Source organism: Corvus moneduloides, chromosome 16 (genome assembly GCF_009650955.1).
Source record: "Corvus moneduloides isolate bCorMon1 chromosome 16, bCorMon1.pri, whole genome shotgun sequence".
In the NCBI taxonomy this organism is placed as follows: domain Eukaryota; kingdom Metazoa; phylum Chordata; class Aves; order Passeriformes; family Corvidae; genus Corvus; species Corvus moneduloides.
Genome location: NC_045491.1, coordinates 7269211 through 7295682, shown reverse-complemented (window position 1 = coordinate 7295682; position 26472 = coordinate 7269211). Strand labels below are relative to the sequence as shown.

Genomic DNA, 26472 nt, shown 5'->3' with positions numbered 1-26472 from the left:
AAGTGGTAAATTTAGTCATCGGGTTTTTTCTAAGACACTTCTGCATTTTTGGCAGAAATAACAACGTAAGGCCTTGTAAAGCAATGCCATGAGCCAGCTAATCCCCTCGGAGCACAGCAAGGCAGCAACACAGGGAGGAGAAACTACACCCTGTGAATAAAGTAAGTTGTGTGCAAATGCCTCCATGAGCTCCTGAGGCTCAGAGCTGAACTGCAAAAGGTACCTGGAGACAAAGGATCAGCACAGAAGCCAGACTACGTTGACACCTCTGGTTTGAACTTCATTTGCCCACCAGTCATTACACATACAGGGTTTTACAGCCCGAGAGCTCAGCTCTAACAGGACGCAGAATCCCAGAATCACTGAGGGTGGAAAAGATCTCCAAGTCCACCAAATCCAACCTGTGGCCAATCCCCACCTTGTCAACCAGACCAGAGCACTGTGTGTCACATCCATGAACACCTCCAGAGATGGTGATTCCCAAGCCTTGCAGCTTCACAGACTTACAAAGTGATTTGCTTTTAATTTGTCTTCCCCAGGCTCAACAGATTTTTGTCTCACTTTCCACACAGAGCCTTACATCCTGTCCCCTGGGCACTGCCCTGGGAGCAGGCTTGGGACCAAACCCAAAGGCAACTACAAATAATTCCGGTCATTCACCTTTGGAAAACTGTGACTCACTGAGCAGACAATAAAAATCAATTTGCTGTTATTATGGATTAAATGCAAGGCAGACAGAATGAAGAGTAGTAGGATAAAATCATTCATCCTCCAAAATCATCACTTCAAGGGAACAATTCTCCTGGAAGAAGCTCATCTAATCCTCACACCCAGATCATCAGAACTCGGGGTCTTCATCTGTCAACTTTGAGAACCTTTCAGTTAAGATGAACTTTTCCTGTTTTAAGGCCATAAAATATCAGTGCAGGGTCTTCCCCACTCTGTCTCTCTCCCAATATCCTTAACATCCCTTTTTTAATCACTGCCAACAAGCGTCAAAACAAAGAATCAGTTTTTCTCTTTTTTATTATTATTATTATTATTTCTAGCAGACAATTTACATAAAATTCCCCTTTTAAGTTAGTGATTCATAACTTCCTGCAATAAACTACTTAAGGAGCAGCTTTGGTAAAGAATGGAATGAAACAACCAACCAAAAAAAAAAAAAAAAAGAACAATCACAGCTGATTTTGAAACCAACACAATTCACCAAATTTAGATTCAAAAGAAAATCTGCCAAGCTGTATTTTCTCTGTGTTTCCAAATATTTCACCTTCCTCCTCCTCCTCCCTTTTCAGGTTCGTGCAGATGTGGGAGCTGCATTCTGTCAAGCAGTTTGTCCTGCTAGATCATGGAAATCCATCTTTACATGATTCGTAGCCCTTGGATGGAGGACTCTAAAGTCTTGAAGGAGAGAAAAAAAATCTTGATCACAATCTGCTGCAGTAGCTTGGGTTAAATAATTCAGTGTAAATGCTAACAAAACCAAGTAAAAACCATGAGTACTTGAAATTAGACTCAGTCACAGAATCCCAGAACGATTTGGGTTGGAAGGGACCTTGAAAATCATGCAGTTCCAACCTCCTGCCATGGGCAGGGACACCTTCCACTATCCCAGGTTGCTCCAATCCCTGTCCAACCTGGCCTAGGACGCTTCCAGGGATGGAGCAGCCACAGCTTCCCTGGGCAACCTGTGCCAGGGCCTCCCCACCCTCACAGGGAAGAATTTCTTCTTAAAGGATTTCTTCCTAATTCAAGAGACAGAGACCCCAATGGTCATTCCTTTCAAACTCAGGCATGTGCAGACCTGTGATACAGACCTGAGACTGAACTAAAGCAGCTTAGAGATCACCTCAACTTCATGTTTGGCTCCTGTCTCCACCAGAGCACTCTGGGACCACAGAACAGAGACAATCTAGTCCTTCCCTAAATCAGATCCCATATCCCAGTTTTGGGAAGACCAACAGGGACCTCTGTTGGCCAGGCCTGAGCAAAGCAAGCATAGAAATTATTACATTCTTCTAGGATTTTCAATATTGTATTTTCCAGCTGTTAGAGGCAACTTCTTACTCCTTGGCTAAGTTAATTCTGAGAGGACAGGACCATGTTCTGCAGCAGGACAATGAGCAGAGTCCCAAGGGATGGGAGCAGGAAGAGGGTTGTGTTGTACAAATTGTTCCAGCCCAACTGTGGCTGAGGCTGGAGAAGGAAAGAATTAAGGGGATTCCTACAGGGACATTAAGTAATTCAATTTAAAAAGTAAGTCTGTATTAGCACCATCTGCTAAAAAAACTGCATCTGCATTTATGCTGATTCTTGGATCTGTTTTTCTTATTGACTTCACTAATGGTTTTGAATATTCCAGTCTGGACTTCCTGCTGCTAATAAAACCTGGCTTGGGGCTGAGCCCCAGGAGTTGATACTCAAGAGATCAAAAGAAGAACCCCACCACCCCAGCTAGTTCACATAAACATGGTAGTAAAAGCACATTTTTACCTTAAAATCCCAGATGGTCATTGCTCCATCGATGCCGGTGGTGCAGAATTTCCGACAATCCCGTTTGTCTATCTCATAAATAGACACTTGGCTGCAAACAGAGAATGAGAGCTCCAACACCCATTCCAGAGAGCCAGAAAACTGGGAAATTTGGGTTGAATTCTACTCCTACTCTTTCAGATGGAGACATGACTATACCAGAGCCTACACTAGATTCTTGGTAGAATGCCTCAGAAAAATAAGCAAAGAAAAGGATGCTGGAAGCTCTTTAAGGGCTTGGTGAGACTAAATGCTTTCCTTAAATAAAGAGAAATTGCTTAACATCCTTTGGGATCACATAATTTTTTAAATGGAAAGATATTTTACCCAATTAACCTGAATCAATCCTTTTGACTAACAGAATCATGGAATGGTTTGGGATGGAAAGGACCTTAAAGCTCATCCAGTCCCACCCCCCTGCCATGGGCAGGGACACCTTCCACTATCCCAGGTTGTTCCAAGCCCCATCCAACCTGGCCTTGGACACTTCCAGGGATGGGGCAGCCACAGCTTCCCTGGGCAACCTGGCCTCCTTCCCAGCCTCAGAGGGAAGGATTTTTCTGTATATCTAACCTAAATTTCCCCTCTTTCACTTTGAAAACAAACTGAAATAAATACAGTAAATAAATACACAAGGCACTAACATCTGAAATAGGAAGCTGGGATGTGAATTCCTGTTTCAGGTGGATTTTGCTGACTGGATTTTGCACAGTGCCAGCAGCCTCTTGGGAACTATGCACTTATTTGATAAGATAAGCAGTGTCCAAGGTACACAACACATTAACCACGAGCAAACAGCTGTAGCCATGTCAATGATTAACTTCACCAGCACCCACGTAAATACCAGAAACAGAGAGCTGTTAGGGAAAGACCGCAAGGAAAAAGGGATAAGAGTTACACCCTTCTGGTACAGCAAATCTGAGGGTTTTGCAGGACATCCTGAGAAACCCACTGGCCATGGAGAACATTCCCTGTCCTCATTCTGGCAGCAGGACACTCACGTTATACTGTTTTGGTGCAGGGTCTCCAGGGTGGTGTTACGATCTTCCGTGGTGGCTCTTTTATCCATGTTCCGGAAGCGTTCCATGGCGGAGATATTGCGCTGGATGCTCTGTTTGGGAATGTCGAGTTTGGAAACGAAGGTCAGCAAGCCACGGTCGTCACAGTTGAAGAGCATCGGGCAGCAGTCGTGGCCCTGCAACCAAACACCCGTTAGGAAACACCAGCTCAGCATTCCCACCCTGCCCTTCCAAATGCAAACACTGACACTGGGGCAGAGCTTTATTGTTACTATTAGCTGTGCAAAATACGGGGTTTCCTCCCCCTCCAAAACACGACAAAGCTCTACAAGGAGGAAACAGCAGACACTTACAGCTGCCACCACGCTGTTCTCAGAGACAAAGGACACGCTCAGGAGTGGGAGGAACTCTGTTTTCAGCTGTGAAACCCTGAGCACAAGAACATTTGTTAGAGGGATTCATTGAAACCTCTCATTTTCGGCTCTAACAAAAAATAGGCACCATTCCCATCCAAGGATTACTGGAAAAGTCAGGGTAGCTTGGCTGTCCCTGTGGTGACACCAGAAGGTTGTAATTTGTAATAAAAAGTTTTAGTCTAATGTAAGTGTGCTGGAAGAACTATGACATTTGAATTGGGAATATTGTTTGGAATATTTTGTATTGCAAATATTGTTTTGTAAAAGGAAATATTGTTTCCCCAGTTACTGAATATACCTTTTTTTCCCAAATGACTCTTTTTTCCCCCAAAACAAACTGGCTATACCCTCACTGAAGGATTCTTACAAAGAATTTAAATGATATAATCTAAAATTCCCAGAACCAACCTTATTTAGAGAATATTTACATTTATATAAGCTTCAAAGAGACTCCTGGAATCTACAGTAAAACAGGCAAGAGAGGCACATGCTTGCGAGCACGATATTCCACACAGAATCACAGAATCATTAAGGTTGGAAAAGACCTTTAGGATCATCAGGCTAATAATACCATCAAGGGGATACTCACATCATGTTTTTGGAGGCATCAGCCACTGACACAGTGCTGTCATGACTGACCCAGGCCAGGCGGTTGCCGCTGGCGGAGAAGCTCACGCTGTGCACCCACCCTCCACTGCCCGCGCCCCCGAATTCCGACATCAGCTGCCCAAAAGGCATCTTGGACCCCCAGGGTGTGCTGGCTGGCTTTTCATCCACTTCCTTAATGTAAGCAGAGAACACCCTGCAAATAAAAAGATTCTAGCATGAACAAAGAGAGAACAAAGCTCCTGGGAGCATGGGATGCGTTTCACGTTGGAAGCGGAGAGATGCGTCCCGATTCTCCCAAAATAAAGTATTTTGGTGTCTTTAAACAAGCCTGGAAGCAGCAGTGTGCAGAGAGAAAGCAGCAGTACAAAGGGTGTAAAGCACACAGATTTCTCATAAATGCTGTTCTTGTAGTCCTCTCCCTTTTTTTCCAGAAGATGGCACAAAAATACACGTTGTCAGTGATTTTTCCCCGTGCCAAGATTTCCCTTTCATCTTTTTGTGGTGCTAACAGCTCTCCGGAGTCAATCCTTCAGTTAGAGAAAACCCAGGAATGGCACTGTATAATTAGAAGCTAATACAAACACCTACAAAATTACCCACTTTTTAAGAACATTCCCATTTTAGCAGGATTTCAAAGAAAGAAATGTGATGTTCTAATGCCAGCAAAGGGGCTCTGAGCCACCTTCTTCCAGCTCATTTTTGCAAAAATGCTGTGAAAACCTGAAATACTGCAGTGTTTTTATAGGGTTTTTTTTTCCCAGCACTACAATTTTCAAGATATGTTTAAACAGAAAGCCTCCCCCTTTCATCAAATTCCTTCTGCATGATTCAGACATGCCACAATATGGTGTTCTTGACTGTTACCATGGAATTTAATGGGACGTCACAACCATAGGATTTGAGTCCATTGAACAGGAGGAGCAAGGCAGCTACACCATGCTACTACCAGAGAAAAAAAAATCAGTATAAATGAAAAACTATGATCAAATATTCATGGTTGCAGTCACACACAAATAGGAATTATTTTATAGTGAGTTTAAGGAAATGTAGCTCCCCTCTCCTTGTTTTTTATATCTTTTGTATGTGTGGGGTAAGCACTTCCAAAGCGCTTATCTCAATAAAGCTGCTCATTTGCAATGAGAAGGGTTTAACTGCAGCTATATTAGGTACAGATTTTCAGGGAATTAAGTATGGAAATATATTTGGCTTTATCAGTTTAAATATAATCTAATGAAAACCTTTAAAAAACTGAATTTTATAGAGCCACCTAAAAGGATGGTTCTCTTAATGTATGGAAATAGGACAAGATGTTTAAAGCAACAGCCTTTGACACAAAGCAGGAAAATCATACCTAAGTAGGGAAGACCTTGAATTTAACTGTTAGTTAAAAAAAAATACAAGAAGTCTTTTCCCTTATTAAAGTCTCCCTGTCTTTTAAAACCAAAATCACCTCAGCTTGAAGGCCCCAGCCTTCAAAGAACTTTGGGAAATTACTTTCATTCCCACAGCCTAGAACATGAAATCATACTTATGTGGTGTTCATAGCTATAGATACATATATATTTCAGATAAATGTAAGGGGAGCTCATTTATCTTGGCCAACCACCAAAAAACACCCAGCAATTTGCAGCCTCTTGCCCTCCATTCTTTCCCCAAAATGTTTCCCACTTAGCTGCTTATTACATGGCAGCGGCTCTGGCAGATCCATTTCCTAATTTCCATCAGAACAGGTGCCCACTTCAGGTATCTTTATTTTTTTTAATATGGAACAGAAGGGAGAACTGGAATTCCAGAGATCTGTACTCATCATTCACAAAAGAGAATAGTTTTTCATGGTTTTGGGGAAGAGAAAGAATCCTAGAATCCCAGAATGGTTTGGGTTGGACACACACACACATATTCCAGGTGACCTAATGTCAAAGTCCTGAGGTCCTCTATGAACCCAAATTAAAAAATTTCCGCATGTGAAAAGTGGCTACTTCTGTAAGGAGAAAAGTAGCTGCTTCTGTTTCACATCACCTTTTTTGTGAAAGGAACTGAATACATACAGTTTATGTAATTAAAACTGGAAATAAGGCAGGAAAGGGGAGACAACTCTCCCCTCCTTCCCAGGTTCCATTTAACATCTTTCCTTACATGAAAAGCTATCAAAAGATGGGGTTTAGATGCAAGGCTTTCATTCTGAAATAAAGACTGCAATAGTCAGTCCCACCTCCCCCTCCAACTCCTCCTTAGTCATTTTTAGTATACACTTTGAAGCTTAAAAATTGCCCTATTACATAAAGAATTTAAGAAAAGAAGCTTTCATTATCATTCAAGGTACAAGTGATTAAGTCAATGTGGATTCAAGTCAGGCCCTGCAGACTCCCCATGCAGACTTCCCTGCAGTGACCCCAATCGCTCAGCACAGAGCAGTTTGCAGGGCCCATCCCTCATGCTGTAATTTCACAATTAGTTTCAAAGTCTGCCCCATCCATCTCTCACACCAGTCTGCTTTAAACAGCTTTTTTTTTTAATGATCTTCAAAAATTCTCTTTTATTGTGTTGAGTTGCAGATGCATCAATTTCTTGACTCTGCTCCCCACAAAGGTGTGAGAGCTTTAGGGCCAGCACAGGCAAAGGAGAGGAAACAAGGAAGTTAGGGAACAAAAAGATGGGGTAACACCTTTGGAAATGGCCAGATACTCTGAATTTTGGGACTGCACCATTAGGATATTGCTTTTTAACCTCTAACTGGCAGTGTTGGTGTTCCACAAGATGACACCTGCTAATCCAACTTCAGCCTAACGACCAGCTCTCAGCCTCAGTACACACTGCTGTGTAATGCTGGGAAGGAACCCACCAATTCCCTAAATTCAGGTGTGAATTCAGCAGCAGATCCATGTTGGCAGTCCAAAGTCAGGACACAGCAGCATCAAAGCCAACATTCTTGAGCTAGACATCTTTCTTTGGTACCAACACAATGAGCCATCTTTTATTCTAACAGCAAGTGCAAATGGCTGACCAACATGCTCAAGCTACTGATTTGATCCAGTAACCCAAACTGTAGACAGATATTTTCGTTTCTCTCACCTGCACTTGAAGTCACAGGATCCTGCAGCCAGCAGGACATTGTTGGGGTGCCAGTCCAGGCTGAGGACAGTGGAACGAATGGGCTTTTTTATGTGTTTGCTCACCCACCTAAAATAAAAACAAACCAAAGAAAGATTTAAAAGTTTATATGGACATATTTTACCTGATTCCCAGAAATCCATGAAGCACTCCTCAAAAAGATCTCTCCTTGTCAACGACTAAACACATCAGTTTTGGAAAAACTTCATCTACAAATGTTTCATGTTCTCTTGTGCAATCTGTGAACTTTATGGTTAGCTCAATTAAACTTTGAAATACTATGAACAAACTCATTAAATATGTATCTCCTCAGCTAAGTCCTATGCCCCTTCAAACTAATTTTTATAATGCACCAGATGGAACTCCTTGATGTGAATTTTGCACAGGAATTGCCAGGTCTCTTTCCCCCAGTGAACACAAGGTCAGCTGTGACTGTGACACTGAGCTAAGCAGCCCTATTTTCATGGATCACCAAGTACAAGTTCTTCTCCAGCTCCTTCCAACAAGTTTTACAGTCACATCTCTTGCCTATTGACTTTTCTACTGTTTAATAATACACTAACTATAAAACACAACAAGAAAATGGGGGGACTGCCAGTGATCCAACCAGTGCATCCATCTCAGTTATCTGCAGTGCAGTGCAAAGTGGTCCTGCTGCTGAATGCATCAATAGTGGCCTAAATATGTCTCAGCAGATTTAGTTTATCTGAACTATTTACAAAATAGTAATGAAATCTATTATTCACTTGATGGCCTTTGGGATGATGGTGATTTTTCTTTTATTTTACTTCCATCAGGCACAAGTTTTAAGGCTCACATTTTTAAAATTATCTTTCTTTAGCATATGGAGTTTTGATTCTTTTGCAGACAAGTGAGGCAGAGAAAAATATTGATAAGTAAATATGCTCGAAAGCATAAAGGTCCAAAAAAATCTTTAAAATGTATTTTGCAGATGGTGTCATTGTTTTTCATCTCCACATGGCAGACTGCACACAGGACACCTGTGGTTTTGTGCCTGTTTATGTAACCCAAAGTGAGAGATACTCCACACACTGATTTCACCTACAGATGATACAGCAAACGTAGCTCCAACATGTGCAGCTACAAAGGGAGAAGATCAGAAGCGTTTAGATGCCAAAACGAGAAAAATCTTAATGGTGGAAATATTTTGTGATATTCCTGTGTGAAATCTATAAACTGTGATAAAAATACATAACAAAACACAGAACAGGTCAATGGCAAGCTCAGACATCTTCTAACAGACCACCCTGGAGATGTGACAGACTCAAGCCTCTAATGACAAGAAATGGCCCAAAATAATAGATATGGAAGAAAGACTTGAGTGAAGATTTCTTCATTCATTCTGGCACGAGGTGGGGGAAGGAAATATTTATCTTTTTTCAAACATACAGTTGTAGTAAAGAAATCTTTACTCTGCAGAAATTCTTGCACTTTTAGAAGAGCAACATGTTTATGACAGTCAGGCAGAACACATCCACGCCAACTTGAACTGCCTGAAAATAGGCAAAATCAAAGGCCTTTAGGTGCTACACCAGAGTGAGGAGGAGAGGGAACCTTTTTCCCAAAACAATAAAGTCCACAAAAGAACTGATGAGGCCATCCCTCTACATTCCTTTAATATTTTAGGAATTAGCAAAATAGTAACCCAGTTACCAGCTCAGCTGGTAACACCAGGCTCAGCTTTCCCGTGCAGACCATAAAGATATAAAAACAGCTCACCAGTCATTTTCAGACTCAAAGTAGCACACAGATATGAGTCGAGCTCCACTTCCCACTGCAAATTTGTTCTCCAAGGGAGACCACTTGACAAAGGTGGCGGCACGGTTGATCCTCAGGATGACGAGGGTGGGTTTCCACACGCCGTCCTTCTGGCTCCACACGTAGGCATTGCGGTCGGCGCCACACGTCACAATGCGGTCGCTTTTGGGAGCCCAGTCAATACCTGCAAGTGAAGAGTTCACAGGATTACCTTTCCCCTCATGTTGTTTGCTTTACACTAAGGCAAAACAAGAGATCACCTCACAGCCTTCTGTCACAGAATCACAGAATGGTCTGGGGTGGAAAGGAGCTTAAAGATCATCCAGCTCCAACTCTGTGCCAACTCCTGTTCACTATCCCAGGTTGCTCCCTGTCTAACCTGGCCTTGAACACTTCCAGGGATAGGGCAGCCACAGCTTCTCTGGGCAACCTGTGCCAGGGCCTCGATACCCTCACAGGGAATAATTTTTCCATATATGTAACCTATATTTCCCCTCTTTCAGTCTGAAGCCATTCTTCCTTGTCCTGTCACTGCAGTTCCTGATGAACTGATCACTGAGACAGTTATTACTGTTATGTTATTCCCCCTCATCTCTTATTCTCCAGGAGCCATTTCAAGCTGTTAGGAATACCTGTTTTTCCCTTCAGCTTTCATCAAACCTGCAGATCCCAAATTCCCAGATCCCAGGGATTGCTGCCTGAGGCAGCTCCGTGGGCTGGCCAACAGGTGGAGCTCTGCAGACCGGCCAAGGCCCGTCCACCAGCACCCTCCAAACCTCTTGACTTCAGCAAGATCCCTCTCAACAGCTGAAACCCAGCAATTCTAAAACTGCACAACATCTAGCAACGTTGTGTGCTTGCTGCCAGACTGCAGACATGATCTAAAGTTTAGATAACAGGGTTTTTTTTGGTTAGATGTTATCAATCTTTATGTACTGACACAATCCTTACATTTTTTCCGTGCCTATTTAACCTGTGCCATGAGAAAGGTTTACCAAAAGAAAAAAACCCAAGTTCAAAGAATAAAATAAAATCTTTGATAAGGCTGCCATTGCTTTTTTCCCCTCCTAGGCAACGAAGGATGCCTTTGCCAATTGGAAAGTCTTATGGGAACATTATTTTTCATCTTTTCTCTAGCATCCTTTGAGATGCAGATTGCAATCCTCAACTCTCCTGCCACCAATTATATGTCAGTGGTTTTCCATTACTACATTCAGTATTAAAAACATCTCTTAAGCTCACAAACTGAAAATGGATAAAAGCGATGGAAAGAATGTGTACTAATGTTATATTGTTCATATAGTGTTACCTCGAAACAGGTTTATGCTTAAAAAGTGCAGAGCTTAGTAGCCTGAAACCACAGTTACAGAAGTTCTAGCACTGCCTTTGAAAGAGGGACCATCCTGCCTCTCTTTCCTTCTCTTGTTCACCCATCTCCTCCCACCTGTTCTGATCTATTCCAAGTTTAGATTTTTAGTTTAGCAGAAAACTAAGCCAAGAGAGAGAATAAAGCTCTTCCTGTGAGTGAGCAGAGGCAGCTCACCACAAACCTTAGTCAAGAGAAGGACCTTGTCCCCTGGGATCAGGGGCTGGAGTGGCAGCAGCTGACTCACTCCTGTCAGGGGTTACAAGCAGTTTGATCAGCGGATCTCCTGTGTGTAACCATAGCTTAACTCCACTCTTTACAACCACCACAGTGTTTTGTACTCCAAAGGTACACACCGTGCAGGAAAGCAGAGAGAGCTCTTTTCCCAAGTCATGAATATTTGGCTTCTAATGCTAACAGGTACAAGTAAAATGCAAAGAAATGTCTTTGAGGGAAACACTTCCTTTGTAAATGCAGCCTAAGCAACTCTTCACAAAGGAGCAGGGACAGTTGTGCTCTTGGACAGCAAAAATTGTTGCTACAAAATGCTGTTGTGCAGATACTTCTGCCCATTAGTGAGCTGAGAACAGAATTTGCTGCTTTGGGCAAGTGCTTGTATTAATTGTTTTCATTTTCTTAAATAATAAAGCCCTTTTAAAAATATCACCATGAAAAAAAAATCCCCCGTAATATAAAAGACTGCCACAGGATAATCACATTTTTTAAAATAACACCTTGTTATTTTATATAACTCATCGTGGCAGCTCTTCTTTATTTTCATTGTGGATATACAGATACTCTGGGCCTGCAATAAATGTGCTCACTGGGTCTAAGTCCAGGACTGGCCACTTCAATGTTTATACAGTCCCTAAAAAAGGGTATTTATTGTTGTTGGAAACCACAAAGCAATGCTGCAGTCACATACTTGATGAAATTTTAGTACTGGCACTTGAAAGGGAGCAGCATGCATCACTGTGACACAACCAGATTACTTCAGCAGACTGAAAATGTGTTCTCATTATGTCATTATAGATGAAAAATAAGCCATAGATAAGAAAAAATGGCTCAGTAACTCCACTGAAATGTCTGGAAATGAGATAGGGCTTTTCTTTCTAACATTCACTGCATGCAGTTCAGAAAACTGCTGCAAGGCTCTCTCTAAGTGGGAATGCCAACCTATAAAAAGATCTATTTACTCAATGCTTGCAGATTTCCTGCTCAGAATCTCAACTGGGGAAAACAGAGGAGGTTGGAAAACTTCATGTCTGGCTCAGCACAATCTCACCTGTAATGTGTCCATTGTGTTCCTTCAGCTCATGAGCCTTCACCCACTGGTTCCCACTCTTCTTGTAGATGTGCACTTCATGGTTATTAGGGCTAATGGCAATCTCTTGAAAGAAGAAATAAAACAATCCAATTGTACAGAAGGTTTTTTAATACCAAATGCTATATTTGGAAAGACCTTCCACATCTAAAAACCTCTATTTGCAAATTTGAGAGCATGACATGGGCTTCGTTAAAAAAAGGGACAAAATCCCTGGAAAATCTCCAATAATTATGGACATAGAATCATGGAATGGTTTGGGATGGAAGGGACCTTAAAGATCGTCCAGTTCCAAACCCCTGCCATGGGCAGGGACACCTTCCACTATCTCAGGTTGTTCCAAGCCCTGTCCAGCCTGGCCTTGGACACTTCCAGGGATCCAGGGGCAGCCACAGCTTCTCTGGGCACCCTGTGCCAGGGCCTCGCCACCCTCACAGGGAAGAATTCCGTCCCAATATCCCATCTAACCCTGCCCTCTGGCAGTTTGATATTGGTACACATACCACGGTCATGAGTACTCTGCACAGGAAGACAACACATTTGGAACACAACAATCCACAACACAGAAAACTTGGCCAAGAGGCAAAGCTTTGTGGAACAGCAGAAGACTCAATTACCTCCTATGACAGAGTTCCAGCAACAGGTTTAGAAAAGCTCCGATTTGGAAGACATGTGCTTTTTGGATCGTAAGTGGAACATTTAATAGGTAGAACTATGTATCTGACCATACCTTCCCTGAATGTGACCCAGAACATCACAAGATCAAAAACTGTCAGCAGAAAGAAAATAGCAATTGAAAAAAAAAAATTAAAAATGAAAATGAACCTATTACTTACGAGTACGGTCTCTGTTCCAGGCATGGCAGGTGATTGGCTCCAGCAGGAACTGATGTAGAGACATTCCGAGTTAAAGAGATTCCTATGTTGTAAAAAGTGAAAAGGCTGAAAGATGTAAAATTGAAAACAAAACGCTTCAAAATGAGAGAAGTAATAAAACAAAGTTAGCCTTCAACATTTACCAAGCATCCTTCAGTGCAGTTTTACAATTTATTTACAGACCACAACTTAATAAATATGTTAGGGCTGCTCAAGAGATGCCTGTGTCACACCCCCAGATATTTTCAGTAGGATGATGGATTTTCATTGTCCTGCTTACTTTAGCTAATTGCAACTGCCCTAAAAGCCAGATACACTTGCTTCTTTGTGTATCCTCACAGACAAGAGAGCAGGTCCTCAAGAAATCTAATAAATTTATTAATTTTACTATGGAAATAGAATAATTTAAAAAATAAATATCTAGGACAAAGCTCAGTGAACTGATTCTAAATCCTGACTTGTATCCAGTACAACAAAATCTTTCAGTAGGCCAAACTGATGTGTAACTGTGATCTACTGATGTATTATTTGACATTATATGCATGAACCATTTATATGCATCCTAGGGAAAAATTATTAAGATTAGTAATTAACTAATTTGTAATTTCTTCAAATTAATTCTAGCACTGAACTGTTTGATACTCAGGGCTTTTGCCCCATGAGACTCAAACACTACAAGAACAAGCTGCATCACTGTAGTTTGTGAGTATTTTGCTTAAAAAAAGCTAAATTCCTACTTTTTTCTTTTAACTTATGGCTGTTAGAAGAGACAGTGCTGAACATCTCCAATTAAAGGCACATCCATCCACAGACAAAGCTGTTTACAATGTTTTTATTATGTTATCTTCCATCCATTTATGCTGCCCTTGGTTAATACAGGACATCGAATAGTGTATTTTTGAAATTAAAGGAGTTTAAACATTAAACTATTTTAGGTATTAAAATATTTTAGGTATTAAAATATAGTATTCTATGTCCTGTATTAACCAGGGCAGCATAAATGGATGGAAGATAATATCATAAGAACTCATGGTCACCTGTAATAATAAAAATGTGCATAGTTCAATACATCCAACTTGGATTTGTCAATTCCTTTAATATATTTCACTAATTTTCACAGCAATTTACTACTGCCTGATGGATCAAAGCATTTTTACCCCCACATATCCATCTTAAAAGAACTATCTCCGTGATGTCATTCCAAGACATCCACACCCATTATAGCCTGGAATTACAACATACCCAAGTATGGCCATGTTAGCAGAGGGTGGAGACTTCAGGACAAGGTAGGAATTTGGAAGCAAACAGGAAATGAATATCAAATCCAACAGAAACTCAGGAGTGAAAGAAGGATGAGTACGCTCTTACGGAGCCTCAGGAATTACCATCACACCAACAGTTTTACAAATATCTTGGAAGTGCTGAATCTTGGAGCATAGGTGAGACAGTATTTCACCAATGCAAGTAACTGGAGAGAGTTTTTATTTTATTTATTTTTTTGTTTAAGGAAATCAAGTACTGTTATTCTAAAAATAGGCGAATTACAGTTGCATTTCAAATGTACTTCAAATACAACTTTTAACAATATGAGCTTTAGGTCCAGCTCACAATTTTAACCATCATGATTTTCATGGTTCTTATAATAACCACATACCAATCAAACAAAGTATTAAATACACACAGTCCTAGGCAAAATAATTAATTTTTTTTTGTTAATGAGAAAATGTTGACATAATCTGGGTTACCTCTGCCCTTGGACATCCATCACTTGAGATTCCACATGTGAATATAAGCAAAACACAACTGCAAAGTGCTTTTTCTAGGATCTTGCTTTAGCTCATGCCAACATTCAGTAGCAGCACATTTCCATATACAGGAAAAGTTCAAGAGCTGTTCCACCAACAAGGAATGCTCAGCCTTTGCTACTCTCTCCGAAATAAAATGTAAAAATATCCAGTCTCCTCTCCCCAAGGAATGCAGCTATTTTGAAACACTTCCTAATACAACTGTGGTATTTTATTCACAGATTGGCATTACATATAAAATACAGTCTCATCCTAACTCTTATTCAGGTATTTTTACTTAGCTATTCCCAAAACCAACCCAAAGTTGTATGATCCATTCCTTCCCATTGATTGAGTTACTTGAGCTCCATAACTGGCTACAAGTGACCGTTTTCCATTTTGGTTTGGTTACAAACCTACAAAACACAATAGTGATGATAACCTCAAAAAGCAGTGCTATTTCTGTGTCCTCATAGGTACAGTGATATTTTCTTTGGGAAGATAAATCTTAAAGAAGTTTTCCAGTTATAATTTTTCCAGTTATATTATTCCTTACTAATACACAGACAAAATCCAACTCATATTTCACTAGGGAAAATGCCACTGGCTTTACAATTTTTGACAAATTAATAACCTCAAAGCCTTCCTGTCATACAACCTCAGAATCTCACATGGGAAAGATACTGGTATGACTTTGTTAACAAGTACTTAATGCAACTCTCTCTGAGTTTTATTTCAAATGAAAAGCAACCGACTTGGAGTTTCAAAAAAATATTTTAAAATGAAGAAAAAAAAGGGAAATCTTGCACCTATGCAGAGCAGGAGTTCATTCAGTACAAGGCCTGAAAGGATCGAGGTTGGGATGTACAGGACTCGGCTGCTGTCACCTCTCAGTGGAGTGAGAAATACGTGGCAGAAGCTCATCCGTGGACAAGGAACCAGCCAGGATATGGACTCAGAAGTGGAGATGGAATGTGTGTATGTGTGTGACAGCGAGAAAGGGATCTTTTTAGTCCTTGCCTAGTCTCAGAGCACCTACACCACTTCCAAACACCTGGAAGCGAAGCACCTGTGATTAAGGACAGCCTCCTACCACTGTCACTCCCTCCCAAGTCACTCAGCGCAGATTTCCCGGGGGGGGGGGTGACTCCTCTCGGGCACCTTCTGCCACAGGACACCGTTAGCAGGATAAAGCCGCCGGATGGGGATGGATTGTGGGCTGCGGCCCTGCCAACACAGGGGCACGGCGGGGGATACGCGGAGGCTGTAGGGGGTACAGCAGGGGATATGGGGGGGGGGGGCACGGTGGGGGATATGGGGGGCACCTCCTCGTCCCCGCCTCTTCCCGGCCCTTCAGGGCGATGGGGTGAGTGGTGCCCATCGCCTCACCCTCAGCAGGACGTCCCCAGCCCCTCGGGGCAGCGATGCTGCGGTGCCTGCCCCCCGCCCTCCCCTCACGCCGGCGGGTCCGCAGGCTGTCCCCGCCCACCGCCCATCGCTGCCGTGGCCGGGACTCACCTGAGGCGGCGGGGGCGGAGCGGGACTCGCGGACTCTGGGCAGTCAACGCGACTCCGCTCCGGCGGCGGGAGAGGCCGAGCGGGCCCGGCTCTGACACGGGCGGCAGGAAACGCGCTCCGCGCCTGCGCCGCCAGCGCCTCCCCACACAAAGGGCGGAGCGGCGCCTGCGCGGCCCCTCAGGGCGGGGCGGGAGGCTCTGGGAATTAAGGAATTGACCCGGTAAGGAGTGACCTTTAAGGTCATAAAATCCGTCTGTCAATCTACCCCCGCCACTGTGACTCCCTAAACCACATCACCCAGCCGCCTCTTAAACGCCTCCGGGGTGGCGAGGCCATCACCTACCTGGGCAAGCTGTTCCAATGTCTGACCACCAAAACAGTGAAAAAAGTTTCCGACATCTAACCTGACTCTCCAGTGCCTCAGCTTAAGGCCATTTCTTTCAGTCCTCTCACTGCAGGCACGGTAGAAAAGACTGGATCGCACCTCAATACACTCCCCTTTCAGGTCTACTACTGTAGTCAGCCTGGAGGACAAGGAAGGAAAAAAAGAGGGAAAAAAAGGAAGGTATCTCTCTCCCTCTGGTTGTTTCTCCTAGGAGAAAAAAGCAAAGGTGTGATTATTAATTGTTCCCAGTAGGTGACTCCCAAAATACAGAGGTGCTACAATACTGGACACATACACCAGATCGAGGTCCCAACCAGCAACACTCAAAACCCATCCTACAGAGTACATCACAGAGGACATGTACTGCAAGTGAGGTATCACCAGTATAATGGAGACAAAACGCCACAAATACAAGAGCAAATAAATCCACGTTGAGGTCCCTCATGGGTCTCCTCGAGACTAACCAAACCCAGTTCCGTCAGCCATGCCTCATAAGGTTTTCTAGACCTTTCATGAGCCTTTTGCCCTCCTCTGGACACGCTCCAGCACCTCAGTGTCCTTTTTGAAGTGAGGTACCCAAAACTGAGCGCAGCACTCAAGGCACTACGTCACCAATGCCAAGTACAGGGGAATGATCAGTGCCCTGGTCCTGCTGGCCACACTATCCCCGATACAGGCCAACAGGCTATTGAGGGGGACAGGGCTGCGCTGGAGCCAGGCTGAGAAAGCTGGGGGTGTTCAGTCTGGAGAAAAGAAGCCTCCAACGAGACCTTAAAGCCCCTTCCAAGGCCTAAAGGGGCTCCAAGAGAGCTGGAGGGGGACTTTGGGCAAGGGCATGGAGGAACAGGACAAGAGGGAATGGCTTCCCGCTGCCAGAGGTCAGAATTAGATGGGATACTGGGAAGGCATTGTTCCCTGTGAGGGTGGGGAGGCCCTGGCACAGGTTGCCCAGGGAAGCTGGAAGTGTCCAAGACCAGGTTGGTTGGGGCTTAGAGCAACCTGAGATAGTGGACAATGTCCCTGCCCATGGCAGAGGGGTAGAACTGGATGATCTTTAAGGTCCCTTTCAACCCAAACCAATCTATGATTCTGTGATTGGGGGGTGGAATATCAAAATAAGTGCACTAGCAATAATTTGCCCTGCCCTTAATTCCCTGAAGGAATTGCCTTCTCTTTGAGATCCCATGGTTTGTCTCCTTCAAACTCTTGAAATTTTGTGAGCTCAAGTACAACAACAACAAACAAAAAAGTCTGGGAGAATGGGGAGAGATAAGTGGCTCCCGGATATACTGGGGAGCAATAGAGTACCGAGTTTAATTTCAAATCTGAGGGAAAATAAACAGTTTATAAGCATCTCAAAGGAAAAAAAAGAAGGTGAATGCTGGCCAGTATGGCTTTGTCAGGAATGAATTGAGCCAATCTAATTTCCTCTTCTGGCAGCATAACAAGGATTGCAGATAAGGGCGAAGCAATGTATGTCATATATCTTGATTTTTAGTAGAGCTTCTGACACTGGCTTGCAGGATATTCTAATAATAAACTGGGAAACCAGTCTAGGTGATACTGCTCTAAAGGAGTTGCAAAACTGGTTGAGAGAAGAAGTACTTAGTATCAGTGCTTGTACAGGGAATTACCTGTGCATTACTCATCTATGATGAAATAATGCAATTACTGCCTCTGGAGCTGAGATCAAGTTCAGAATAAACACAGTGGCTGAACCAGGATTCAAAATGGGAGCTCTTTGGAAAAAATGGGATGTGGTTAAACAGCAGGTGCACTGCTGTTCACTTCAACACCATCAGCTTCAGAGCTACACCACTAAGAATAGGGCAGCTGGCTGTGTTGCAGGCAGGGAAGGGTGGAGGGGCTGCTGAGGGTCAAAAGCTGAACAGGAACAAAAAATATCTTTTTGCAGATGAGGTAAACACCACACAGGTCCATGTGGGTAAGAAAATCCAAGTAACACACGCAGAGGAATCCTGCTCTGCGAGCTGCATTAGAGGAGCATTAGAGACCTGTGCACCAGAGAAAAGTGGATGATTTGGAGAAAAAGGTGGCAATAATGATCAGGGTCTTTGAACACATGACTTCAGCCGTGCCTGTTGAGAGGACAGAAAACTGAGGGAAGATGTGTGTAGTCTTGGAATAGATAAAAGGCTGCTGCTCTCAGGAAAGGAACAATTTGTTCTCTTATGTCCACAGGGTAGGGTGAGAAGTCATAAGCTAAGATAACAACAAGGCAGATCTAGGTAAAAAATTGCCAGTGACTCCTTTGAAGTAGTGAAGCCCTGTGTTAGGAACTGATTTGACAGGATGTAGGGCTGCTCTTAGAAGTTTTAAGAATGGATCCGAAATATTTGTCAGGATGGCAAAAGTGCAATACAAGGTCTTGTATTCAGGAAGGAGGTGAGAGTTGATGGCCTCTGTCAGTGGTCCTGTGGCTCAGTGGCTGCGAGATGTGTAATCAGTGCAGCCCTAATTGGCTTAACAATAAAATTTACTCAGATGCAGGGATTAAAGACACACAACTAGGCCGAGTAGAGTTACGCAACAGCAACGAAATTACGTTTTAAGTACGGTTTTATGTTTACAAAATGACTTTCACCAGATGGAGGGAGAGCATCTAAATGAGGAACTCTGCAGAGGTTTTAAGCATTAAAAGCTAAGACCCTGTCTCCAATAAAGCTTCCCGAAGAATTTTCCACCACTGTTCCTGCTGATACAATTGCGCTGTGCTAATCCAGGAAGGATGCCGATGCTTTTGAGATTAAAGCCTCACAAGCAAGGCTGAACTGATCTTAGTGAAAGTGGTTTAGATGCAATCTGACCTTAAGATATATATGAAAAAGATTTAAGCTGAGACATCCTCATTCAGCTACAGGGTAGCAGCTAGTCAAAGAGAGATCTTCCAGAAGCAGGCTGTTAGATACACAAACAGGTAATTAATTGGTGATGAAAGGTCATGCTTTGAGTGCATTCTAGTTGTGCATTGCCACAGGAGCTGTTTTTGCCTCTCAGCTCACTTGAATTTGCTCTTTCTGTGCTCTCTACCCTCCTGTTGCAGCACCCTGCTATGCCTTGCATTTGAAGTTTGAGCAGAATATGATGTACTGCTTTCTCACTGTGAAAAATACAAGTTTTTCCCCATACAATAAGCCTTAATAAGACTATGAATAAAGGCTACTGATGAGAGGAATTGCAAGAGATGACCTGGATCACATCTCCTATCCTTGACTTGAAAAATCCTACATCTCTGTTAGCACAGATCCTTCACATAGTGTTGGATGTGTTCCATCATTCCAGATATACCAGGGAGGTATTATTTGCAAGGTTTTGGGTCTGACACACAGATAATTCTTTTGTCTGCAGATTCTTTCACACTTTTTCTGTCTTATAATTCTCCTGCAGGCCACTTTGATATCTCAAACCTGTTGGGTTTTTTTTCATGCTATAGCAATGTTTCAGTGGGCAGCTCTTTGGAACAGTACTCTGGAAGAAAAGAGGACATTGAAGTGGTGTTGCCTTAATACCTTCTTTACCTTTCAAAACCTTCTTAAGAAAGAAGGTAGAAATGCTACAGTGTTTAGGCACAGGCCCATCAAACCTCTTGCTGTGGGAAGAAATCACTTTTAGAAACACTGAGATGCTAGCTCTTGTTTTTAACCCAGAGGAAGGAGAGGGTGTAGGAATTGGGTATTTGCTTTGTGTAGATTTGCTCCTTGTCTTCCCTGCTGGAGTGTACAGAACTATCCTGGGGAATTGTGCCAGGATGAGGGGGGGCTTTTCCTAAGAGTGGTCCTGGCTGTGCAGTTTTGGTGCCCTTAAGAACAGATTTAGCCCTTACTGTGCATCCATTTGAGGAGCAGAAGGATGCTTCTCCTTTTCCCTTTCTGTTTTACCATTAGTGAAAACATATCTGTACTATCCATTAGGTGTTCCAGAAATACCTCTGTGCCTAAAGAGACTTGAGGAATATCTCTGTTCCCTTTCGCAGGGAACTGCATGAGTCAGCTGGTGTTGAGAACACACCTATGTTTTCCTCATCTCCACCCCACACCCTTTTCTGCTCTAATAAATTCATGGCAGGTGGATTCAAACACGTGAGCTCCAGCTTCCCTGAGCCACTGACAGAGAGGAAGAGGATGGAGGCCTTGGATAACCTCCCCAGGAACCAAAGCTTGAGACACAGTGCCTGGTGTGCAGTTTGTTTAGAGCCAATGCAGCCATCCCATCTCCCTCTCCTCTGCATCTTCTAGTTCGTGTATGGACTTCCTTTAATTGGCCAGGCTCTGTTCCTGTACCAGAAACTGTTTGATTTAATAAGAGAAATCTTTGCACTGGAAAAAATTGACCTGGAACATGCCTGAAATTTGTGCATGGTGACACCAAAGTGAGGAGAATGGGCATGACCCTGAAGAGTGGCAGTTAATAAGTATTTAATAAATTGTGTGTTCATGTCTGTGCACACATCAGAGACTGTGTTTGAGGACAGGAAGTGGCTGCACAGAAGCAGAGGAGAACAATCCTTTGTAGAGAGCGATGCACGCATTCCAGTGACTGTCTCAAAAGGTCTGCAAAGGTCTACAAAGGTCCACATGTGTAGGGATGCTGTGAGTATGAACTGAACATGTGCTTCCTGCAGCATGTGTTTTGGAGAGGGAAAATACCCCTGGTGTGTACCAGGTGCCATTGTGTGATCACAGAACACCTCAAGCTGGAAGGGACCTGTCAGATTCATCCAGTCAAAATCCCAAGTGATGAAACAATGAACTGGAGCAAGGAAGAGCTACAGCCTCCTCATTTACAGTTTTTCTGCATCTTTCCCATCTGGTTGGTTTTGTAGCCATTTTGTGTGGAAGACCATCTCCTTTGGAGATCTCTTGTTCTTGTGCAGAATTTGCAGTCTCCACACAGTGTTTCTGTTTGGCGTCTGGCTCTGTTTCCAGTTCCTTCATCTGAAGAGGAGCAGAAGGACAATTGATGTGCCATTGTGAGGGTCAGAAATAGGATGATGGTATCTACCCAGGAATTTGAAGTTGTTCATGCTCTAGAGTTTTGTTGCAGTTGAAAAATAAAAAGCAGGTCGTGCTGCTGATGACAGCACACCTTCCAAATTCTCCTTTGTGGGTGTAGATCAGCTGCTGAAAGCAGTGGCTTGTTACTGCTGCATTCAGGCACCATAAAGATTCTGATAGATGAGTTCTGCATGGGGTGCAAAGTGCTGAAATTCCCTTGTGCTTCAGTGGGTTCAGAGTATTCCACATGCAGCTTTTCTGCCTAGTCTGGATTTCCTTGAATTAGTGCATTCCCTTTGGGACATCCTGGTTGTTAAATGAAAATATTCCTTTTCAGGTATTTGTGCTGAATGTGGAAGCTCAGGTGCAGAACAGAGTTTCATAGCTGCTCTGTTGGAATAATCTTTCTAATATATTTGTACATGTTTTTCTTACCCTGGCGTTCCATAATGGGGTTTTTTTCCCCCCCTCCTCTCTGGGCTAACTGTTTTGCCTATTCCATCTTGACTTACAGGTCTTTTATTGCAATTTAATAGTTGTTCTTAATCTTTTCCAGGTGCACATAATGATCCTGCTCCTGACACAGATCTTTTGCCACACAGGAAGCCTGTGAGGAAGGTATGAAACAGATTGAGAGCACAGCTATTTATACAGATCACGGAAAGCCAGGATATGTAGATTTGAAATCTGTGCGTTACCTTCTGAGGAATTTTGCCATTTCTTTAATTTTATTGTGTATCACAGGCTGCCTTTCTGAAGGCTGGCTCTAGAGTTCACTGAAATAATTGGAATTAATCCCTGACATTTTGGACAAGTCTAGATTGAACCATAAACCAGGTGGTGGGGCGCTTGTTTTGAACAACTGAACTAGTCAAAGGTGTTATCCCCACCTGTTATTAAATCAATAGTTTAGATTCTAATGACACTTCAGGCTTTTATTTCCACCCTCCAGTGGAAAGAAGGTGGCTGAACATGTGCTGTAGGTGGAGGGTGAAGACATTGAGCACACAGTAACAGAAAGCACAAAGGTGGCAGAAGGCTCAGTGTCAGTCTGGGAGGAAATGCTGTGCATTAAATCCCCAGCTAGCTGTGATATTTGGGAAGTGCCAGTTGTCAGCACAGTGCCAAAGGAGCAATCTGCTCAGTGCTGGCAGCTCTGCTCCCCTCTGCCAATTCCGAATGCCACTGACTCGCTGGAGAGGGAACCCAGCCTACTCTTTGTTGGAGGGCTCATAGGTGTGAGGAGTGGAGTTGTGTAATAAGTGAAAGAAAGGACAAATCAAGAGGAAATGGAGGAATTCCTCAGGGTGCCATCTGTGATGCAGATTACCAGGGAGGCAGAGTGAAAGTGTATTTCTTCTTTTGTGGATTAATTCTGTCAGGCTGCAATCAGAGAGCTAACATGCATTCTGCCTTTCAGGATCATAAAAAGCAATGCAAGTGCCGACATCTGTTATTAACACTGCTTTCAAATCAGCACTGGAGAGAAATAATGGAATACATACCTGAAAGTTTCCAGCTACCACCATAAAGGGCAGAAATGTGGGGAGGTGACTTACATCAGCCACAGCTTTCTTTGCTCCCTCATCACCTGCTCAGTGCTCACTGATGATTTCCTTGTGCTCATTAGTAATGTGTTGAAGGTCAGGCCCCAGCTTTCATTTAATAGTAAACAAACTGATTTTAGAGGGCAGAAAGAATTCTTAGAGACCCAAAACATCTTTCTTATCTGCTCCTCTCTTCCAATCAGCTGCCAAAGAGATGATTTGTGAATGATAAAATGTTACACCACTGAGACAGAAACAGACCCTGTTGTTTACCAAGACCTGAAGTCTGCGTCCATTTTTCTGAATTTCTGTGGGATATGAGTTTATATTCCAGTATTATTTATTTCAAAGCTCTGCTGCAATATCAGCAGCTGGCTTTAGACCCAACTGAAGCTGTATTTAATTGCTTTCTCAACAAACATAGCTTCTGCTCCACAGTTTATGATATGGATGTGTCTTTTTATCTCATGGAAAATATGAGCCCCACAGCTTATTTAGCACTTATTGCTTACTGATCTGAATCATTGGAGGACTGTTGTTGTTGCTGCTGTAAAAATAATAATAATAATAATAAAAACACTCTATGGAAGAGAGCTACAAAGGCTTTAATAGAAAAATTGCATTCTAGTAACACAGACTGCTCTTCAGCAAAACAACATCATGTAAATGTGCCATTGTGTTCCAGAATGCTGCACAAGTTCAGTGCTATGTGGGTTTTATAAAACAAATAAGTTTTAAACCCCCCAATTTAGTATGGAGATAGCAGCTCACCTGCTTAAAACATATCCTTTTATTATTGGTCAATTGGAGGGGAATGTATTGGTTGTATTTTTTATCCTGCTTGAATAAAAGCCACGTTTACGACTCAGTTTTTATAACCAATGTACCGTAATTGCAGCTGAGAAGTGCTTCTTGGATTATCAGTCCTTTCCAGAAGTTACACTCTTCTCCTTGGAAATGTTATCACGGGTGGTCTTGATGGAAAAGCACTGCAGACTCTAATGGTGAATGTTAAAGTGGCTTCATAAATCTGTGCACAAACTGAAGTGGCAGGTATGTTATTTCATACTGCGGTCTGTAATTGCAAAGAGGCTTCACATTTCACTACAGTGGATCTCACTGAGGGCTACAGTCCATGGAAGAAATCTGAGCACCATGGAAACAACTGTAAAACTGTGGTTTCAACGGAGGTAGAATTTTATGCTGTCCATTTTAGGGTGGGTTTTCCCTCAGCAGTGTCTTTACTGTTCCACCAAATTTGCTAAAAATCTTTCCATAAGCCTTGCTAGGAGCGAAGCTGGGCCAGGATGGTGCTTTTGTGAAAATCCTGTCATTGGTGTAATATCTTTAAAGACTGAGCTGTTCATGTACCATAGAGTTATCAGACTTGCCTTATGGACCACTGGTATTTATCCATTATTGGCCTAATCCTGCATTTCTTACCCAGAGTTAAGATTTAATGTTAAACCACACGCACATAAACTCTGATGCATAAATAGTTGTATTTTCTCTGTGCATGGACACTGAGTTCATCATGCCTTCTCCATGACCTCTGCCTGCTCCTGGAGTTTTCCAGAGTGCTCACTGCCCTCCAGGTCAGCCTGCACTTCTTCCAGCTCTCTCTGAGGTGGGCAGAGGCAGCACGTACAGCTCCTGCAGCTCCTTATGCTGGCAAGCATCCTCATCCCTTTGGATCCAAAGGTCCTGAAAGCAGATGAAAGATTAATGTAAACAATGGAGAGAGAGGATGCTGAAAGTTGTAGAGGGTCTCTCTGCAAAGCTGTTCTTTAAGGTGATGCCAGATTTATTTTTTTGAAAAAGCAAACCTTAAAACCAAACCTCATGAAAACCCCAGCTCTCTCAGCATCTTGTTTGCCTGTCATTGTAGCCACACTGACTTTAAGAAAATTGTTTCTGATTGAGGCTGATGTAACTGAGGACAGGTTAGGTTTGAGTGTGTGTGTGTGTGTCTGTGTGTGTATAGATGTGTAGAGGAAGATAGAATCTTTGTTGTTAGTCTTTAAGTTACTAGAATTGGATTTTTGGCAGCAGTTGTATCACTTTATTCCAACAAAGAGACAGCTTTTTACTAATTTTCTTACTTAGTTTTATTTTAGCAATGAAGAGCTGAAGGAAGCTCTCTAGTTTTACGTCTCTGTTAGTTTCCAGTCCATTTCTTGGCTATCCTATTCAAACAGCAATCACAACTTCTCTTAAACACAGAACTTTTTTGGTTTAATTACATATAAATAGTTCTTGGGTTTTCAGTTTGACAAAAGCTGATAGTAATGCTTGTGTTGTATAAGATTTGTTGAAACTACTGCAGATTGAAATTGGTGTGAGTGGGAGAGTCAGGGCTTTTGAATATAAATTCTCAGCGTGTTCAACATTTCTGTCTAAACAAGAGTACATAATCTACTGCTTTGTTGCTGAAGTATAAAACAGAACTGGTGTTATTTTCCATCCAGGAGCTGCATCCAGCCTCTCTGGTTTACCTGGCCATGCTCTTGCAGTTTATTCAGGTCCAGACAAGCTCAACTGTTGTTCCTGCTGGCACAATCCAGCTGCATTTCCATTCTGGTCAGGTTAGTGTCCATCACTTCCAGGCAGACGTCTTCAGCACTCCACTTCAGTCTCCAGACTCGCCTGCAGAGACTCAGTTGCATGCTGGTGAGTGTTTCTGTGGACTCCAGTGAAGCATATGGTACAGCAGTCTGTTATCTTGAGTCTGATCCAGCCCTTGTATCAAATTATTGCCCACCAAGTAATAAAAATATAGTAACTTTTCAAACCTGTTAAAACTGAGATACCAGGACTTTGTACCAAGCTATTCAAGAACACCTTCTTTTAAAACAGGACTGGAGAGATTTCAAGAGGTCATCCTAAAAATGTACTGCATAAAAACTGGATCACCTCCTGCCAAATGAGTCCCACTTGATGTGAGACCAGACTGCGCTCAACTTCCAGTAACAGAGCCTGTAACCTCCAGACAATCTGGTCCAAGGAGTAATTCCCCTTAATGATTATCATACTTTCCTAATGTCTAACTTAAAACCTCCGTGCTGCAGCCTTATTATGTACATAATGTAATTATGGTCTACGTGATTATACGTACAAAATCCATCCAGTTATACATACAAAATCCATCTGGTGGTATGTGGGCAGCAAGCACCAGGCTGGCAGGAATCT

At 42.7% G+C, this 26472-nt stretch overlaps 1 protein-coding gene across 2 annotated transcripts; it reads right to left on the bottom strand.

Moving 5' to 3' along the window:
* Positions 1-1008: 1008 nt before the first annotated feature.
* ARPC1A (actin related protein 2/3 complex subunit 1A) lies at positions 1009-16482 on the bottom strand. 2 transcript variants are annotated; one of them, XM_032126147.1, is made up of 10 exons: positions 16337-16482; positions 12996-13077; positions 12121-12225; positions 9431-9653; positions 7652-7759; positions 4560-4772; positions 3908-3983; positions 3537-3730; positions 2497-2587; positions 1009-1404 (listed from the first exon to the last, which is right to left on the bottom strand). In XM_032126147.1, the coding sequence occupies exons 2-10, from the start codon at positions 13057-13059 to the stop codon at positions 1366-1368; spliced, it is 1113 nt and encodes a 370-aa protein (XP_031982038.1). In that variant the 5' UTR covers positions 13060-13077; positions 16337-16482; the 3' UTR covers positions 1009-1365. The 2 variants fall into 2 exon arrangements, with proteins under 2 accessions (XP_031982038.1, XP_031982039.1); XM_032126148.1 differs by having other exon boundaries at positions 12996-13100; positions 16337-16477.
* Between the last annotated feature and the right edge of the window lie 9990 nt (positions 16483-26472).

Bases quoted from the DNA above. Each gene is read 5' to 3' on its own strand.
- ARPC1A (XM_032126147.1), bottom strand. From the start codon at position 13,059: ATGTCTCTACATCAGTTCCTGCTGGAGCCAATCACCTGCCATGCCTGG. The intron at 12,226-12,995 runs GTAAGTAATAGG...TCTTCTTTCAAG, and splicing joins CTGGAACAGAGACCGTACTC to AGATTGCCATTAGCCCTAAT. The intron at 9,654-12,120 runs GTGAGATTGTGC...CTTCACTTGCAG, and splicing joins ACACAATGGACACATTACAG to GTATTGACTGGGCTCCCAAA.